General features: G+C 38.4%; 1 protein-coding gene across 16 annotated transcripts in view; it reads right to left on the bottom strand.

Moving 5' to 3' along the window:
* ACBD6 (acyl-CoA binding domain containing 6) overlaps positions 1-20,606 on the bottom strand; it is a 235,993-nt gene that overhangs the window by 207,447 nt on the left and 7,940 nt on the right. For all 16 annotated transcript variants that reach the window (XR_012331304.1, XR_012331305.1, XR_002179951.3 and 13 more), the window contains exon 3: positions 11,975-12,071. Coding sequence is in view for 9 of the 16 variants with exons in the window: in XM_019952745.3 (XP_019808304.2) it covers positions 11,975-12,071 (97 nt within the window). In the remaining 7 variants the exon portion in view is untranslated. The remainder of the gene's footprint in view (positions 1-11,974; positions 12,072-20,606) is intronic.

Here is a 20,606-nt window from a genome sequence, read left to right as displayed (position 1 = left end):
ATGTATGAATTTATCTATTCTAATATTCAATCAATATTTATAGGTAAAAGATAAGTAGATGATGCTGCAAAAACCACAGATGAATAGCAGCAAAATTTACAAAAGGCTACTACACAGCTATATAACCACTAAGAACAAAAGAAAGTGTCAGTTCTCCCATCTACGCTATTTATCTTTATGGACAATACACAAAAATAATACAGTGGATGCTAACCTAAGAGTCATCAGACCAGTAAGGTGAAGAAAAATAAAGTCACTAGTAAGATCTCAAGTACATATAAAAATTTTAAAGATCTAAGGAGTTTTTAAAAAAAGGCAAAAGAGTAAATGGCCAATGAGAAGCAAGGTTTTAACAATACTACTGAAACACACAGAAAGCCCTAGAAATTCCTGAGAACAAAATTCTCATTTATAATGAACTTTGCTCCCTCTGGTGGTCACAAGAGGCTTTACTACGTGTGAGTAGAAACGGAGGTACATGGCAAAGAGGAATGAAACTGCAGGAACTACCCTGATTAACCTTCACCTGTCTGTCAGACAAATAAATGTTCAATTTACAAAGAACACTTTTTTAAAAGAAAAAAACTTAGATGTTAGTGCTATGGAGGTAGCAGTGCAGAATTACAGAAACAGTTACAAGTGGATAGGTCTACTAGGAAATAGGACTGAATGGTATATGATGTATGGGACAAAGAACTTTATAAAGTTTTACTTTATACCCCTTCATACTGTTTGAATTTCTATTTCCATATGCGTGTATTACCTTCATTAAAATACTATTTACTGGGCAATATAGAATATCTATATCTTTTTACAAGTTTACAATCAAAGTGTATTTCTCTTCTCATTAGAATAAAAGCCATAATCCTTATAACAGACTATCCCGTGTGCTCCACCCTACCTCATTTCCTATTTCTCTACCCTGCCCCCATTCCCATATACCTATTCAGTCCTCCTAGCAGTTTCTAGAGCACACCAGGCATGATCCTGCCTTAGGGACTTGCACTGGCCATTTCCTCCATACAGAATGCTCTTCCCCAGATACCTGTACGGTTCACTCTTTCACTCCTTCATATCTATGCTCAATGTCACCTCTTCAGTGAGCCTTCCTTGACCATATCATTTAAAATTGTAACCCCCGGACTTCCCTGGTGGCACAGTGGTTAAGAATCCACCTGCCAAGGCAGGTGACACGGGTTTGAGCCCTGGCCCAGGAAGATCCCACATGCCACAGAGCAACTAAACCTATGTGCCACGACTACTGAGCCCGCATGCCACAACTACTGAAGCCTGCACACCTAGAGCCCATGTTCCGCTACAAGAGAAGCCACTGCAACGAGAAGCCCGCGCACCACAACGAAGAGTAGCCCACACTCGTCGCAACTAGAGAAAGCCCGCGTGCAACAACGAAGACCCAACACAGCCAAAAATGGATAAGTAAATTTATTTTTAAAAATAAAAAAAAATTGTAAGCCCACCTCCCATATATGTATCCTTCTCCACTGCTTTCTCTCCATAGCATTGATCACCTTCTCACACATTATAATATTTACTTATTTTATTACTTATGCCTGCCAAACTGTAAACTCCCTAAGAACAGAGACGGTTCTCCTTTGTTCACTGATACATCCCCAGCCCCTAGGGCTATAACCTATACACAATAAATGTACAATGAAATGAGTAGAATGAATGAATGACTAATATCAATACTACTTTAACAGATGTCCAAAAAAAGGACAAAAGTCCTCATTTTATATTTGGTTCAACATGAAACAGTAATCTATGACAGATAAACTTTAATTATATATGCAAAATACATGATATTGGTCTTTTAATAAGATCTACAAAGAGGTCATTAAATGCTTTTTTTTCTTTTTTGGCCTAACGTGTAGGACCAGCAGATACCAAATAAACTCATATTAAATCATCTTGCTATTCATACTCAAAAGCCTTTACAGAGGACTCAAAAGAAATGCTATTCATCATACTATGCACCTTGGAATAAGAATCTTCTCGAAAGAGCTATGGAAATACATCAAGTATTAACTAGGAAATACAGAAAAACACTTAATTCTTTAATTTTGAAAATGTCCTCTTCTAGAACTAATATATTTATCAGGCTATAAAAACACATCTTTGTGTCCATGTTATCTATTTAGAAGCAAGGCAGCCACTTCAGAACAGAGTTACTTCATGGAACAGGGCATTCACATTAGAAAGAATCTTAATCTTCCAAATGACCATAGTCAATTAGGAAGTGGTCAGGAAAAACAAGGTGACTGAGATGCAGTTATTTTCCAATTTTATCAAAGTTTTTACAAAAGTACTTTGAATATTTGTTAAAACGTCAAATTATACACTTAAAATTTGAGCATTTCACCTTATATAAATTTTACTTTAAAAAATAAAAAACATAAACAACCTGTAAACAAATAGTCAACTTGAGTTAGTAAACTTGCTTTTCTTTCACAGCAGTATAGATTAGCAATTCTGAAACTGCTTCCTGTGTATTCTAGGTCATATAATGAGAATATTAGCAGCCAGGGTTCTGTTGTAGAAAGGAGTTACAAATATGGAAAGAGGGACGACTACAATGTACTCTGTAGTGTTGGGTTGGAATCAGAGGTACCAATATGAACTTGTGGTTTTTAATATGTAAGTAAATAAATATAAAAATACAGACATAGGATACATATGTTAGGGTTATGTAGGTGTGTCTGTGTATATACATACGTCTGTGTCTACAATGATTATATATCTGTGTGTATGTACATATCTGTATGCATACATATGTATGTGTGTACACATATATGTGTGTATGTATGTTAATATATACATGCGTTTGAGCATATGTATTTTTCAGGTATGTCTGCTGAGAGGGCCTAGAAGTAATGACAGCGGTAGCAATGAACATAACCAACACCCAGACTTTGGTTTCTAAATATCATTCTCTACTGAAAGGAACCAAAGGGAAACAACCAATTCTAGGATAAGGACAGGGAAAGTATAAGATGAGTCTGTGTAGTGAGTTGAATTGTCCCCCTGCCACCCCCAAAGACATGTCCAAGTCCTAACCCCAGGTATCTGAGAATGAGACTTTATTTGGAAACGGGTCTTTGCAGGTGTCATCAAAATGAGGTATATAGTCAACTAATATTTGACAAGACAGCCCAGAATACTCAATGGAAAGTGTAGTCTCTTCAATAAATGGTGTTGGGAAAACTGGATAAGCACATGTAGAAGAATGAAATTGGACCCTTATCTTATACTACCTACAAACATTAACCTGAAATGGGTTAAGAACATAAGCATAGGGCTTCCCTGGTGGCGCAGTGGTTGAGAGTCCGCCTGCCGATGCAGGGGACACGGGTTCGTGCCCTCGTCTGGGAAGATCCCACATGCCACGGAGCAGCTGGGCCCGTGAGCTATGGCCGCTGAGCCTGCGCGTCTGGAGCCTGTGCTCCGCAACGGGAGAGGCCACAACAGTGAGAGGCCCACGTATGGCAAAAAAAAAAAAAAACCAAAAAAAATAAGCATTAAAAAAAAAATCATAAAGCTCCTAGAAGAAAACATAGGGGAAAAGTTCCTTGACATTGGTCTTGGCAATGATTTTTTGGATTTGACACGAAAAGCAAAAGCAACAAAAGCAAAAATTAATAAATGGGACTACATCAAACTAAAAACTTTCAAACAGCAATGGAAACCATCAACAAAATGAAAAGATAACCTACTGAATGGGAGAAAATATTTGCAAATCACATATGTAATAAAGGATTAATATTCAAAACATATAAAGAACTCATATAACTCAACAGCAAAAAAAGAAAAAAATCTGATTTAAAAATGGGCAGAAACGAATAGACATTTTTCTGAAGAAGACATTCAAATAGCCAACAAATACATGAAAAGGTGCTTGACATCACTAACCATCAAGGAAATGCAAATCAAAACCACAGTGAAACATCACACCTGTTAGAATGGCTATCATCAAAAAGACAAGAGATAACAAGTGTTGGTGAGGAGGTGGGAAAAAAAAAAACCCTTGTGCGATGCTAGCAGAAATGTAAATTGGGGACTTCCCTGGTGTCGCAGTGGTTAAGAATCCGCCTGCCAAGGCAGGGGACACGGGTTTGAGCCCTGGTCCGGGAAGATCCCACATGCCACAGAGCAACTAAGCCCATGCACCTCAACTACTGAGCCTGCGCTCTAGAGCCCACGAGCCGCAACTACTGAGGCCTGCGCACCTAGAGGCCGTGCTCCGCAACAAGAGAAGCCACTGCAATTAGCAGCCTGCACACCCCAACAAAGAGTAGCCCCCACTCACCGCAACTAGAAAAAGCCCATGCACGGCAATGAAGACCCAATGCAGCCAAAAATAACTTAATTAATTTTAAAAAAAGAAAGAAAGAAATGTAAACTGGTACAACCACTACGGAAAACAGTATGGAGGTTTCTCAAAAACTACCATATGATCCAGCAATCTCACATCTGTGTTTATATCCAAAAGAAATGAAAACTGGATCTTGAAGAAATATCTTTACTCCCATGTTCATTGCAGCATTATTTACAATAGCCAAGATATGGAAACAACCTAAGTGTCTATCAACAGATGAATAAAGGAAGTATGAAATATATATATTATTCAGCCATGAGAAAGAAGGAAATCCTACCATTTGCAACAACATGAATGGGCCCTGAAGGTATTATTCTAAGTGAAAAAAGTCAGAGAAAGACAACTACTACATAACATCACTTACATGTGGAACCTATAAAAGCCAAACTCATAGAAACAAAGAGTAGAATGGTTTTTACCAGGGGCCTCGGGGGTGGGGGAGAAATGGGGAAAATGTTGGTCAAAGGTACAAACTTCAAGCTATAAGATGAATAAGTTCTGGGGATCTAATGTACAGCATGGTGATTATAGTTAATAATACTGTATTATATACTTGAAAGTTACTAAAGGAGTAGATCTTTAATATTCTCATCACAAAACAGAAATAGAAATTATGTGACATGATGGAGGTATTAGCTATGGTGGTAATCATTTTGCAATACATATGTGTCAAATCAACATACTGTACACCTTAAACTTACACAATGTTATATGTCAGTTACGTCTCAATAAAGCTAGGGGAAAAAGTTAAGATGAGGTTTAAGGTGAGCCCTAAATCCAATGACTGGTTGTCCATATAAGAGAAAGTAAGGGAGATCTGGAGACAGAGAAGAAGGCCATGTGAAGACAGAGACAGCAACTGGAGTTATGCTGCCACAAACTAAGGACTATCTGAGGCCATCAGAAGCTGGCCGAGGCAAGGACGGATTCCTCCCTGAAGCTTCCAAAGACAGCATGGCTCTGCTAACACGTTATTTTCAGACTTCTGGTCTCCAGTACTACGAGAGAATAAATTTCTCTTGTTTTAAACTACAAAGTACTAGTTTGTGGTACTTTGTTATGGCAACCCTAGGGGACTAATACAGCCTGAAACATCTTGTGCCAGAAAGTAAGAAAGTGCTCAAAGAATGATGGAGACGTATCAAAAGGACAGGGGAGCCATCTCGAATGAGCTCTCAGTGGCCAAATAATGATGGTAACTGACTATTACCCATTGAATAAAATAGAAATCTATGAGTATATACTGGTATATATTGGGTGAGGCAATCAACCATGGGCCCTGAGCATCCCTATACATTCATGTTCAGTATGCCAGGCTCTAACCACTTTTTCTTTTTTTTTAAGCTTTATTATTTTTTTAGTTAATTTATTTTATTTTATTTAGTTTTGGCTGTGTTGGGTCTTCGTTGCTGTGCACGGGCTTTCTCTAGTTGCAGCGAGCGGGGGCTACTCGTCATTGCGGTGTGCAGGCTTCTCATTGCGGTGGCTTCTCTTGTTGTGGAGCACGGGCTCTAGGTGTGCAGACTTCAGTAGTTGTGGCTCATGGGCTCAGTAGTTGTGGTTTGCAGGCTCTAGAGCACAGACTCAGTAGTTGTGGCACATGGGCTTAGTTGCTCCACGGCATGTGGGATCTTCCCAGACCAGGGCTCTAACCCGTGTCCCCTGCATTGGCAGGCAGATTCTTAACCACTGCACCACCAAGGAAGCCCTCTGACCACTCTTTATCTAGGCCTTTTCTCAGGGTTGTACGTACAGTAAGCCACCTTCAGGGATGACGTCACGTCTTCCCAACCCCTCACAAATAGCAGGCTTGCTTCTACCTGCTATAAAAGTGGTGAATCCCCAAAGCTCAGTGCTCCTTCCCTATAGCACAACCCACTGCATATGCAGGAATCCATCTAGGCCCACCTGCATCATACCTGTGGGACTTAGGGGATACAAGAAACAGATGCAAATCAAATGAAGCTCATGCAGTTTGCCATGCCGTGAATAATAAAGCCCTTTGGCTCAGACCCAGGAGCCTCGGCCAGCACCTAAGAAACAGTAACAGGCTAACTTATTAGCTTGCAAGTAGGGTACAATCCTACACCTTTCACAGTTCTTGAAAATGAATAAATAAATAGGGGAGAAGAGAAAGCCCACCCTTACAGTGGAGTGCCAAATAATAAATGTAGAAGAAATGATGGAGTTAGAAAATCATTAATGGATGTTAAAACTAGTCAGTGAAATCTGATTAGGAAAAGGATATTTACATAGTCTCAAAGTATCTCCCCACAAATTACTCATTAATTACAAAGGGAGAAAAAGGAAAGTTACAGTAGAGAAATCTGGCAGACACCACCTTAAGCAAGTGATCAATGTTAACAACCAATTTGGGGGCAAACAGACATCATGTATGTCCTGGTATAATGCATTGAGAAGAATTCTGTGGTATTCCTCTTAAAAACGTATGATCTAAAGCTACTCGTGAGAAAACAGACAAACAAATTGAGGGGCACTCTACAAAATAAGTGGCCTATACTCTTCAAAAATATCCCAGTCAAGAGAGAAAAAGAAAGGCTGAGAAACCATTCCAGATTAAAGGAGACTAAAGAGACATGACAACTAGATGCAATGCATGATCCTGGACTGGATGATGGATCAGAATTTTTAAAAATAACTATGAAAGACATATTTTAGATAAATGATAAACTTGAATATGAATTATGGATTTGACAGTAATATTGAATCAATGTTAAAATTCCTGATTTTGAGAAAAGAGAATCGTATATTATTGGTAGGAATGTGAATTGCTATAGCCATTATGAGAAACAGTATGGAGGTTCTTCAAAAAATTAAAAATAGAACTCCTGTATGATCCAGCAATCTCACCTCTGGGTATACATCTAAAGGAAATGAAATCAGGATCTCAAAGAGATATCTTGCCCTCTCATGTTTTTAGCATTATTCACAATAGCCAATATACGGAAACAACCTAAGTGTCCATGTATGGATGAATGCATAAACAAGATATAGTGTGTGTGTGTGTGTGTGTGTGTGTGTGTGTGTGTGTATACACACACACACACACCAGAACATTATTCAGCCATGAGAACGAAGGAAATCTTACCACTTATGACAACGTGGATGAACCTGGAGGACATCATGCCAAGTAAAATAAGCCAGAGAGAGAAAGACAAGTATTATATGATCTCATATATAGAATCTAAAAAAATTAAAAAGTGAAATTCATAGAAGCAGAGAATAGAATGTTGTTTACCAATGGCTAGGGGAAATAGCAAGATATTGGTCAAAGGGTACAAAGTTGCAGTTATGTAGGATGAATAAGTCGAGGGATCTAATGTACAGGCATGATGACTACAGTTAATAACACTGTATTGAATGCTGGAAGTATGCTAAGAGAGTAAACCTCAGGTGTTTTCATCACACACACATAGAGAAAAGGTGACTATGAGAGGAGATGTTATATTAGTTAGCTTGACTAATCATTTCACTATGTATATATACATCAAATCGTCATATTATATACCTTAAATATACATTTACAATTTTTATATTAAAAGAAATATGTATACACACACATACACACACACATGCATGCCCTGTAGGAACTCTTGAGCCCAGGGTTCTGAAAAAAAAAGAATTTCAAAAGAATTCATGACACCAAAAAAAAAAAAAATTTACCAATTTTGATAACTGCAGTATAGTAACATATTGAAGTATTAAGTAGTAAAGGGACATGATGTCTATAACTTTTAGTTCAAAAACAATAATAAAATAATTCCGAAAAAACTTATTTATATGTAGTATATATGTATTTATGAGTAAATAGAGAAAGAATGCTCAAACAAATGTAAAAAAAAAACACTGGTGTAACTAGACAAAGGCCATCCAGAAGTGTCTTGTACTATTCTTGAAACTTTACACGTCACACACACACATAAAACCATGATAAATATGGGAGGTGAGGGATATATTAATTAGTTTTACTGTGATAATCATTTCACAAGATATATACCAAACACCAAAACATCACATTGTATACCTTAAATATATATAATTTTTATTTGTCAAAAATAATAGAAATAGGGCTTCCCTGGTGGCACAGTGGTTGAGAGTCCGCCTGCCAATGCAGGCAACACGGGTTTGTGCCCCGGTCCGGGAAGATCCCACATGCCACAGAGCGGCTGGGCCCGTGAGCCATGGCCGCTGAGCCTGCGCGTCTGGAGCCTGTGCTCCACAACGGGAGAGGCCACAACAGTGAGAGGCCTGCATACCGCAAAAAAAAAAAAAAAAGAAATAAAAATTATACCAAAATTAAAAACTCACCCTTGGGACTTCCCTAGTGGCGCAGTGGTTAAGAATCTGCCTGCCAGTGCTGGGGACACGGGTTCGAGCCCTGGTCCGGGAGGATCCCGCGTGCCACGGAGCAACTAAGCCCGTGCGCCACAACTACTGAGCCTGCACTCTAGAGCCCGCAAGCCACAACTATTGAAGCCCCTGCTGTGCAGCAAGAGAAACCACTGCAATGAGAAGCCTGCGCACTGCAACAAATAGCCCCCGCTCGCCGCAGCTAGAGAAAGCCCGTGTGCTCCAGCAGAGACCCAATGCAGCCAAAAATAAAAATAAATAAATTTATTAAAAAACAAACAAACAAAAACTCACCCTCTCTGCCTCCCTCCCAAAAAACTATGTAAGTAAAAGCAAAAGAATTGCCTTGATTATATTAGACATTCACAGTACATTCCTGAGAAAGACGAAACAAAACAGAAAACAGGCAAAGGGTTACATTTTAAAGCACTATTCATTTTATACTTCAAGGTACCATGTAGCTTTGATTTAAAAAGTAACTATCTTGGGGGCTTTCCTGGTGGCGCAGTGGTTGGGAGTCCACCTGCCGATGCAGGGGACACGAGTTCGTGCCCCGGTCCGGGAGGATCCCGCATGCTGTGGAGTGGCTGGGCCCGTGAGCTGTGGCCGCTGGGCCTGCGCGTCCAGAGGCTGTGCTCCGCGGCAGGAGAGGCCACAGCAGTGAGAGGCCCGCGTACCGCCAAAAAAAAAAAAAGTAACTATCTTGGGCTTCCCAGGTGGCGGAGTGGTTAAGAATCATCTGCCAATGTAGGGGACACGGGTTCGAGCCCTGGTCCAGGAAGATCCCACATGCTGTAGAGCAACTATGCGCATGTGCCACAACTACTGAGCCTGCATTCTAGAGCCCGTGAGACACAACTACTGAGCCCACCCACCACAACTGCTGAAGCCCGCACACCTAGAGACCATGTTCCTCAACAAGAGAAGCCACTGCAATGAGAAGCCCGCGCACAGCAACAAAGAGTAGCCCTGCTCGCCACAACTACAGAAAGCCCGCGCTCAGCAGCAAAGACCCAACACAGCCAAAAATAAAATAAAATTTTTAAATAATAAATTTAAAATAAATATCTTTACTTGAATTTTCCATACACTTAAGTTTACACGCTTTTTTTAATACACATAATCTCAGCTATAGAACAGATAGCAGAGTGATTAGGGGTGGGGATCTGGACTCATATAAGCATAGGTCCAAATCCTGGCAACACCATTCATTAGCTGGCTAATCTTAGAAAAGTTACTAAGCCTCTCTGTGCCTGAATTTTCTCTTTTTTAAAATACAGACAATAATAGTTCCTAATTCTTAAAATTCTTATGAAGATTTCAAAGGGCAATACCTGAAAAGAACTTAACACACTCAGCATAAGAGTCGTTATTATTTCATCATTTTTAGAAACAAATATCAAAGAAAATGGTTCTTTTAACCTAAAAGATAATGAACCAAATACCAAATCTCTTGAGATTGAGATTATGATCTGCCCCATACCAATCAAAAAGAAGGCGGAAAAAAAGCTATGAGTCAAAGGGACCAGCTCAGAATGTTTAAACTAAAAATTAAAACGTAAATGAAACATAAAATTCCTGTTTACGACTAGATTATGATGTTAACATATTTTTAGAACAATGTATTAAAGAATCATTTTTACTTGAAAGTATCTTTGTCCAATGAAGATGTTGAAAAAAAAGAAAGAAAAGAAAAAAAAAAGAAAGTATCTTTGGTTCTGCTTAGTCTACTCAAGTTTTATAAGTTCAATAGGTAAGATTCAGATATTTTTAAAAACATCCTTAATGCCCGTTTGGGTTTCCCTAAGGAAGAACTACCTAACTACATGGACTGTGCATTTGTAAGAGTCATAGTTAACGGAATTTTACTTAGTAATTAAATTATTGAAGGTAAGAAATCATAAATTCCGTCATTTATCAGAAGTTATCAACTCAAAACACCTACATAAGCCAGGCATCAGAAACAGTCAAGTATAAGTCAATAGGGAAGAACTGAGACCACAGCGGCTGGACCTGAAGAGTAAGGACTCACTTAAGGCATGCAATTTCAAGTCTTGTTTTTGTTTTTTTTTTAAATATCGTGCCACAGGGAGATCAGCTCGGTGCTTTGTGACCACCTAGAGGGGTGGGATAGGCAAGGTGGGAGGGGGACGCAAGAGAGAGGGGACATGGGGATGTATGTATGTGTATAGCTGATTCACTTTGTTATACAGCAGAAACTAACACATCATTGTAAAGCAATTATACTCCAATAAAGATGTTAATAAATAAATAAATAAATAAATATCATGCCATTTGTGTTCAGGCTGAGTTCAGCTCAGAGATGCACCTGCTTTTACCACTGAATTTCAGAGTTTAAGTCCTTACGACCTTTATGGTATATATCTGTATGCAAACTTGACATTTTATAAAAGATATTAATAAAAAGGAATGTTTCTGAGAATGAATACTCATGAACATCAAAAACATCAGGAAATGTTTCAATGGTTTCCAAAAGGCAGTCGTATCATTAGAGCTATCCTAACTTGGTTATCTCTCCCCCTTTGTACTCATAATTAAGATATACTTTTATATGTCATAACATATAAATCTTTAGGATTCCTTACAACTCTGACATTTTAAGATTCCATCACTGGTGGAACAAAATTCCTTCATACTGGTAATAAATATGTAACAACGTAATAACTGCCGCCAAAGTCCAAAGTAATCTGTTCTTCCACTGGATACCCTAGCATTCGCATTATTATTGTTTTATACTGTTACTCTATTTTTGATACGTTTTATATTCTATAAGGTACTTTACATAATGGCAGAAAGCATGTCATTCATATTTTACCCCTATCAACAAGCATTCTGTACTTTCATAGAAAGTGTTCATTAAAAAAAAACCCTTCCATTTCTCAAGAAAATAATATGATCTCAAGTTAAACTCTTTCAGATTCTGAAATGAATTGAGTTTTTACACGACTGAAATTACAATTATGCTTTTAAAAATGCTCTACAATTCAGAGAAGTTCTCAGTATCAGTAGCTGATTAACATATAAGCAATAATATTTTTAGATAAATACTGCAATAACTTTATAATCTTTTGATTTGAGAAAATAAAACTTTAAGGATGTTATTTAAGCCTAAAGCTTAGTTTTAAACATTTATTTGAGAGAAAGATAATATGTTATTGGAAAATATTATTTACAATCATTCGGTCTTACCTGAGGATTCCAACTTGGATCTAATTTTTTCACTACAGCAATATACTCCTGCATTGCTCGGCTGGGGCTTGAATCACCAAGTGCTTTCCATGCTTCCCTAAAGTAGAGAATATCCAAAATGACCTATCATTAACTATGTAAGGAATACAAACAGTATATTTCTTCTTTTTATTATTAAAAAAAAGGCACACACATTTTAAGGGTCAGGAGATACAGATATAACAAGCCATATATGAGTAGCCTTCTCTTTTTGCATTTCATTGGTCCACAGCAATACAGACCTTATCACCCAACCAAAGGAGCCCTTTGAGACATTTTTTTCCCTAATCACCCTCCCCCGTTAAATTTTAAAATTACACATATATTGCACATCTGCTGAATTTTGGAAGATGACACACTATTATACTATCTAAGATTTTTTTTATTTTTTATTTTTTTTACTATCTAAGATTTTAAAACTCCCCCAAACCCAAATTTCAAACCCCTGTTGAGAATGTATGGTCTACAAACAATAGAAGTAGTTCCCATCTTACGAATTAACTGTGTTTGTGGCATTTCAGTAATATGTTAACCGTCACACAAAATAATATTCTGTGGGAAATGCTTCAAACTTCTCATTTTAAGATGTGAGAAATATACCTCCCCTTCTGCTGTTATCTCATCTCTAAGCTGCTAGTAGTAGATCCTGAGGCTTTGGGCAGGGACATCAAAAGCAAGGGGAGGAAAAGAAAAAAAAGCAAGGGGAGGGATTTTTGGTTCTAGGTGGCAGAGTAGAAGGACATGCTCTCACTCCCTCTTGCGAGAGCAGCAGAATCACAACCAACTGCTGAACAATCATCAAGAGGAAGACAATGGAACTCACCAAAAAAGACACCCCACATCCAAAGACAAAGGAAAAGCCACAATGAGACTGTAGGAAGGACGCAATCACAATACAATCAAATCCCATAAGTGCTGGGTGGCTGACTCGCAAACTGGAGAACAATTATACCACAGAAGTCCACCCACTGGAGTGAAGGTTCTGAGCCCCAAGTCAGGCTTCCCAACCTGGGGGTCCGGCAACGGGAGGAGGAATTCCCAGACAATCAGACTTTGAGGGCTAGCGGGATTTGACTTCAGGACTTCAACAGGACTGGGAGAAACAGAGACTCCACTCTTGGAGGGCACACACAAAGTAGTGTGCACAGCGGGACCCAGGGGAAGAAGCAGTGACCCCACAGGAGACTGAACCAGACCTACCTGCTAGTGCTGGAGGGTCTCATGCAGAGGCGGGGGATGACTGTGTCTCACCGTGAGGACAAGGACACTGGCAGCAGAAGTTATGGGAAGTACTCCTTGACATAAGCCCTCCCAGAGTCTGCCATTAGCCCCACCAAAGAGCCTGGGTAGGCTCCAGTGTTGGGTAGCCTCAGGCCAAACAACCAACAGGGAGGGAATCCAGCCCCACCCATCAGCAGACAAGCACATTAAAGTTTTACTGAGCCCTGCCCACCAGAGCAACAGCCAGCTCTACCCACCACCATTCCCTCCCATCAGGAGACATGCATAAGCCTCTCAGATAGCCTCATGCACCAGAGGGCAGACAGCAGAAGCAGGAACTACAATCCTGCAGCCTGTGGAACAAAAACCACATTCACAGAAAGATAGACATGAAAAGGCAGAAGGCTACGTACCAGATGAAGGAAAAAGATAAAATCCTACAAAAACAACTAAATGAAGTGGAGATAGGCAACCTTCCAGAAAAAGAATTCAGAATAATGATAGTGAAGATGATACAGGACCTCGGAAAAAGAATGGAGGCAAAGATCGAGAAGATGCAAGAAATGTTTAACAAAGACCTAGAAGAATTAAAGAACAAACAAACAGAGATGAACAATACAATAAGTGAAATGAAAAATACACAAGAAGGAATCAATAGCAGAATAACTGAGGCAGAAGAACGGATAAGTGACCTGGAAGACAGAATGGTGGAATTCACTGCTGCGGAACAGAATAAAGAAAAAAGAATGAAAAGAAATGAAGACAGCCTAAGAGACCTCTGGGACAACATTAAACGCGACAACATTCGCATTATAGAGGTCCCAGAAGGAGAAGAGAGAGTGAAAGGAAAATATGTGAAGAGATTATAGTCGAAAACTTCCCTAACATGGGAAAGGAAAGAGCCACCCAAGTCCAGGAAGCACACAGAGTCCCATACAGGATAAACCCAAGGAGAAACACGTGGAGACACATAGTAATCAAACTGGCAAAAATTAAAGACAAGGAAAAACTACTGAAAGCAGCAAGGGAAAAATGGCAAATAACATACAAGGGAACTCCCATAAGGTTAACATCTGATTTCTCAGCAGAAACTCTACAAGCCAGAAGGGAGTGGCATGACATATTTAAAGTGATGAAAAGGAAGAACCTACAACCAAGATTACTCTACCCGGTAAGGATTTCATTCAGATTCAATGGAGAAATCAAAAGCTTTGCATACAAACAAAAGCTAAGAGAATTCTGCACCACCAAACCAGCTCTACAACAAATGGTAAAGGAACTTCTCCAAGCGGGAAACACAAGAGAAGAAAAGGACCTACAAAAACAAACCCAAGGGCTTCCCTGGTGGTGCAGTGGTTGACAGTCTGCCTGCCGATGCAGGGGACACGGGTTCGTGCCCCAGTCTGGGAAGATCCCACATGCCGCGGAGCAGCTGGGCCCGTGAGCCATGGCTGCTGAGCCTGCATGTCCGGAGCCTGTGCTCTGCAACGGGAGAGGCCACAACAGTGAGAGGCCCATGTACTGCAAAAAAAAAAAAAAAAAAAAAACCAAAGCAATTAAGAAAATGGTCACAGGAACATACATATCGATAACTACCTTAAGTGTAAATGGATTATATGTTCCAACCAAAAGACATAGACTGGCTGAATGGATACAAAAACAAGACCCATATATATGCTGTCTACAAGAGACCCACTTCAGACCTAGGGACACATACAGACTGAAAGTGAGGGGATGGAAAAAGATATTCCATGCAAATGGAAATCAAAAGAAAGCTGGAGTAGCAATTCTCATATGAGATAAAATAGACTTTAAAATAAAGAATGTTACAAGAGACAAGGAAGGACACTACATAATGATCAAGGGATCAATCCAAGAAGAAGATAAAACAATTATAAATATATATGCACCCAACATAGGAGCACCTCAATACACAAGGCAACGGCTAACAGCTATAAAAGAGGAAATCGACAGTAACACAATAACAGTGGGAGACTTTAACACCTCACTTACACCAATAGACAGATCATCCAAACAGAGAATTAATAAGGAAACACAAGCTTTAAATGACACAATAGACCAGAAAGATTTAATTGATATTTATAGGACATTCCATCCAAAACAGCAGATTACACTTTCTTCTCAAGTGCACACAGAACATTCTCCAGGATAGATCATATCTTGGGTCACAAACGAAGCCTCAGTAATTTAAGAAAATTGAAATCATATCAAGCATCTTTTCTGACCACAACACTATGAGATTAGAAATCAATTACAGGGAAAAAAACGTAAAAAACACACACATGGAGGCTAAACAATACATTACTAAATAACCAACAGATCACTGAAGAAATCAAACAGGAAATAAAAAACTACCTAAAGACAAATGACAATGAAAACACGATGATCCAAAACCTATGGGATGCAGCAAAGGCAGTTCTAAGAGGGAAGTTTATAGCAATACAATCCTACCTCAAGAAACAATAAACATCTCAAATAAACAATCTAACTCTACACTTAAAACAACTAAAGAAAGAAGAACAAACAAAACCCAAAGTTAGTAGAAGGAAAGAAATCATAATGATCAGAGCAGAAATAAATAAAATAGAAACAAAGAAAACAACAGCAAAGATCAATAAAACTAAAAGCTGGTTCTTTGAGAAGAGAAACAAAATTGATAAACCATTAGCCAGACTCATCAAGAAAAAGCAGGAGAGGACTCAAATCAATAAAATTAGAAATGAAAAAAGGAGAAGTTACAACAGACACTGCAGAAAGGCAAAGCATCCTAAGAGACTACTACAAGCAACTTTATGCCAATAAAATGGACAACCTGGAAGAAATAGACAAATTCTTAGAAAAGAATAACCTTCCAAGACTGAAGCAAGAAGAAATAGAAAATATGAACAGACCAATCACAAGTAATGAAATTGAAACTGTGATTAAAAATCTTCCAACAAACAAAAGTCCAGGACCAGATGGCTTCACAGGTGAATTCTATCAAACATTTAGAGAAGAGCTAACACCCATCCTTCTCAAACTCTTCCAAAAATCTGCAGAGGAAGGAAAACTCCCAAACTCATTCTATGAGGCCACCATCACCCTGATACCAAAACCAGACAAAGATACTACAAAAAAAGAAAATTACAGACCAATATCACTGATGAATATAGATGCAAAAATCCTCAAAAAATACTAGCAAACAGAATCCAACAACACATTAAAAGGATCATACACCATGATCAAGTGGGATTTATCCCAGGAATGCAAGGATTCCTCAATATATGCAAATGAATCAATGTGATACACCATATTAACAAACTGAAGAAAAACCATATGATCATCTCAATAGCTGCAGAAAAAGCTTTTGACAGAATTCAACACCCATTTATGATAAAAACTCTCCAGAAAGTGGGCATAGAGGGAACCTACCTCAACATAATAAAGACCATATATGACAACCTACAGCAAACATCATTCTCAATGGTGAAAAACTGAAAGCATTTCCTCTAAGATCAGGAACAAGACAAGGATGTCCACTCTCACCACTATTATTCAACACAGTTTTGGAAGTCCTAGCCATGGCAATCAGAGAAGAAAAAGGAATAAAAGGAATACAAATTGGAAAAGAAGAAGTAAAACTGTCACTGTTTGCAGATGACATGATACTATACATAGAGAATCCTAAAGATGCCACCAGAAAACTACTATAGAGCTAATCAATGAATTTGGTAAAGTTGCAGAATACAAAATTAATGCACAGAAATCTCTTGCATTCCTATATGCTAACAATGGAAGATCAGAAAATTAAGGAAACACTTCCATTTACCATTGCAACAAAAAGAATAAAATACCTAGGAATAAACCTACCTAGGGAGACAAAAGACCTGTAGGAAGAAAACTATAAGACACTGATGAAAGAAATTAAAGATGACACAAACAGATGGAGAGATATACCATGTTCTTGGATTGGAAGAATCAATATTGTGAAAATGACTATACTACCCAAAGCAATCTACAGATTCAAAGCAATCCCTATCAAACTACTAATGGCATTTTTCACAGAACTAGAACAAAATATCTTAAAATTTGTATGGAGACACAAAAGACCCCGAAGAGCCAAAGCGGTCTTGAGGAAAAAAAACGGAGCTGGAGGAATCTGACTCCCTGACTTCAGACTATACTACAAAGCTACAGTAATCAAGACAATATGGTACTGGCACAAAAACAGAAACACAGATCAATGGAACAGGATAGAAAGCCCAGAGATAAACCCATGCACCTATGGTCAACTAATCTATGACAAAGGAGGCAAGGATATACAATGGAGAAAAGACAGTCTCTTCAATAAGTGGTGCTGGGAAAACTGGACAGCTACATGTAAAAGAATGAAATTAGAACACTGCCTAACATCACACACAAAAATAAACTCAAAATGGATTAGAGACCTAAATGTAAGACCAGACACTATAACACTCTTAGAGGAAAACACAGAACACTCTTTGACATAAATCACAGGAAGATCTTTTTTGATCCACCTCCTAGAGTAATGGAAATAAAAACAAAAATAAACAAATGGGACCTAATGAAACTTAAAAACTTTTGCACAGCCAAGGGAACTACAAACAAGACGAAAAGAGAACCCTTAGAATGGGAGAAAATATTTGCAAATGAATCAACAGACAAAGGATTAATCTACAAAATATATAAACAGCTCATGCAGCTCAATATTAAAGAAACAAACAACCCAATCCAAAAATGGGCAGAAGACCTAAATAGACATTTCTCCAAAGAAGACATACAGATGGCCAAGAAGCACATGAAACATCACTAATTATTAGAGAAATGTAAATCAAAACTACAATGAGGTATCACCTCACACCAGTTAGAATGGGCATCATCAGAAAATCTACAAACAACAAATGCTGGAGAAGGTGTGGAGAAAAGGGAACCCTCTTGCACTGTTGGTGGGAATATAAATTGATACAGCCACTATGGAGAACAGTATGGAGGTTCCTTAAAAAACTAAAAATAGAACTACCGTATGACCCAGCAATCCCACTACTGGGAATATACCCAGAGAAAACCATAATTCAAAAAGACACATGTACCCCAATGTTCACTGCAGCACTATTTACAATAGCCAGGACATGGAAGCAACCTAAATGCCCATCGACAGACGAATGAATAAAGAAGATGTGGTACATATATACAATGGAATATTACTCAACCATAAAAAGGAACGAAATTGGGTCATTTGTAGAGACGTGGATGGATCTAGAGACTGTCATACAGAGTGAAGTCAGTCAGAAAGAGAAAAACAAATATCGTATATTAACGCATATATGTAGAACCTAGAAAAATGGTACAAACGAACCAGTTTGCAGGGCAGAAATTGAGACACAGATGTAGAGAAGAAACGTATGGACACCAAGGGGGGAAAGTGGCGAGGGAGGGGTGGTGGTGGTGTGAGGAATTGGGAGATTGGGATTGACATATATATACTAATATGTATAAAATGGATAACTAATAAGAACCTGTGGTATAAAAAAATAAATTAAATTAAATTAAAAAAAAAAGCGAGGGGAAGTGAAGACAGAGATAAGAATACAGTGAGTAAGAAGGTAGGGACTTCCTGCAATTTAATACCAAGGGCAATATTTTAGTCCTGAGCCCCCTTCTGTGTTTTCCTTTTCTTCTTTTTGCCAGCTGCTAGGACAGGCCTCCTTCATGGCTTTTCCCTGCCAATTCTTTCTACCTCCAACCGGGAAGTACAGCCACTGATCTACTGTAAAACAGAACTCAGTCCCACAGTTTTCTCACTACCTGCCTGCTCCTATGATGAACAGAACATCTTTCTGAGGTTTCCTAAATTTATTTTTGCTGAATCTCTTGAAAGTTACTTGTATACATCATAACACTTTACCCCAAATATATATTCTTCAAAGTGAAGAAACTTAATATCAGTACTATTAAATAAACGTATATAGACCATATTCAGATTTCCCTGACTTCCCCAAAAGGTTCTTTATAGCTTTCTTCTCCCAGATGAGGAGCCAATCAAGATTTACACACAGCACTGAGTTTCATGTATCTTCAGACTTTTTGTCTTCCATGATATTGCTATTTTCTAAGAGTCTGAACCAGCTGTTTTATAAAATATCTTTCAATTTGCATTTGTCTGATTGTTTCCTCACCTACAGAGTGTTCTTGCCAAAAATGATTAATCATGACTAGAATCAGGTTAAATATTTGGCAAGAGCAACATATAGGTGACATGTCGTTTACAATTCATCACATGACAGCAGTTTGTCCCATCGTGACAGGAGTCAGGACTTAGTAAAAGCAGTATCTCCCGGTTTCCTCTTTGTAATCAATAAGTAAACTGTGGATCAGATTGTGTGAATATTGTTCCCTAGTAGTTTTTCATCTAATGATTTTAACATCCATTGATGATTCTTTTTTTTTTTTCATTGATGATTCTTGACTGGATTATAATTATAGCAGTTGTAAAGTCTAAACTTTTAAAAATTATTAAAAACAGTGAGATAACAGGCAAACTTGGGGGAAAAAATAATGGTGAGTTATAATTCTTAAACTAAAACAAAAAACTCACAATAAAATTTACATCAGGTATTCTCTACAACAGTAATAAAATGCCAGTCAGAGAACTTTTTGTTATCATCAGCAAAGAAAACCTGCGCCAGAATGAAAATCAAAGCACTGCTTCCTTCACTGAGAATGTCTTACACAAAATAAAGTCAGCTGAACTAAACAGTTGTGCTTAATGACATTAACATTTGCATTCGGGTTCAAGCTCTACATCTCCTCAGAGCTGAGTAACAAACATTTCCTAGACAGGCAACTTGTCCAGGGGACCACATTGTGAAATATGCTTCTTCTCTCTATAACCATATTTCATCTTTCTTTTTAAACTCTACTCTCTCTACTTTTAATTCTAGGGCTGATGCTCCAAAGTCCTTCCTTCTATAACTAAGGTTCCCTATTGTATGCAATTTCTCTCTTTTCACTTAGACAAGGTAAGAGGAAATAAGGCCTCAAATGATAAGAGGTAATCTCTGAATTCTAAGTAAAAAAATCTAGGAGGGCATAATCTTTTTATGTATTCAGGAAAGAAGTAGACTCACTATCTATTTTTTCCCCCTTCTGCCCAACAGGGTATTATACGCACTTCTTCACCATGGTATGGGTGGGCAAGAAACAGAAGGGCACTAGAAATGAGCAGATAAAATTGCGAAGGGGAGAAGAGTAAAAAAATTGGGATTTACCCTAATCTTCTACCTTCCCAACCTCCTGGCCTTCCTCCAAAGATCCCTCCAGAGGGGAGAAGTGGTGTCCCATTAGGGGCTGT

This window comes from Tursiops truncatus, chromosome 1 (assembly GCF_011762595.2).
Source record: "Tursiops truncatus isolate mTurTru1 chromosome 1, mTurTru1.mat.Y, whole genome shotgun sequence".
In the NCBI taxonomy this organism is placed as follows: domain Eukaryota; kingdom Metazoa; phylum Chordata; class Mammalia; order Artiodactyla; family Delphinidae; genus Tursiops; species Tursiops truncatus.
The sequence above is the reverse complement of the archived record's forward strand: the minus strand, read 5'-3'. Positions and strand labels throughout refer to the sequence as shown.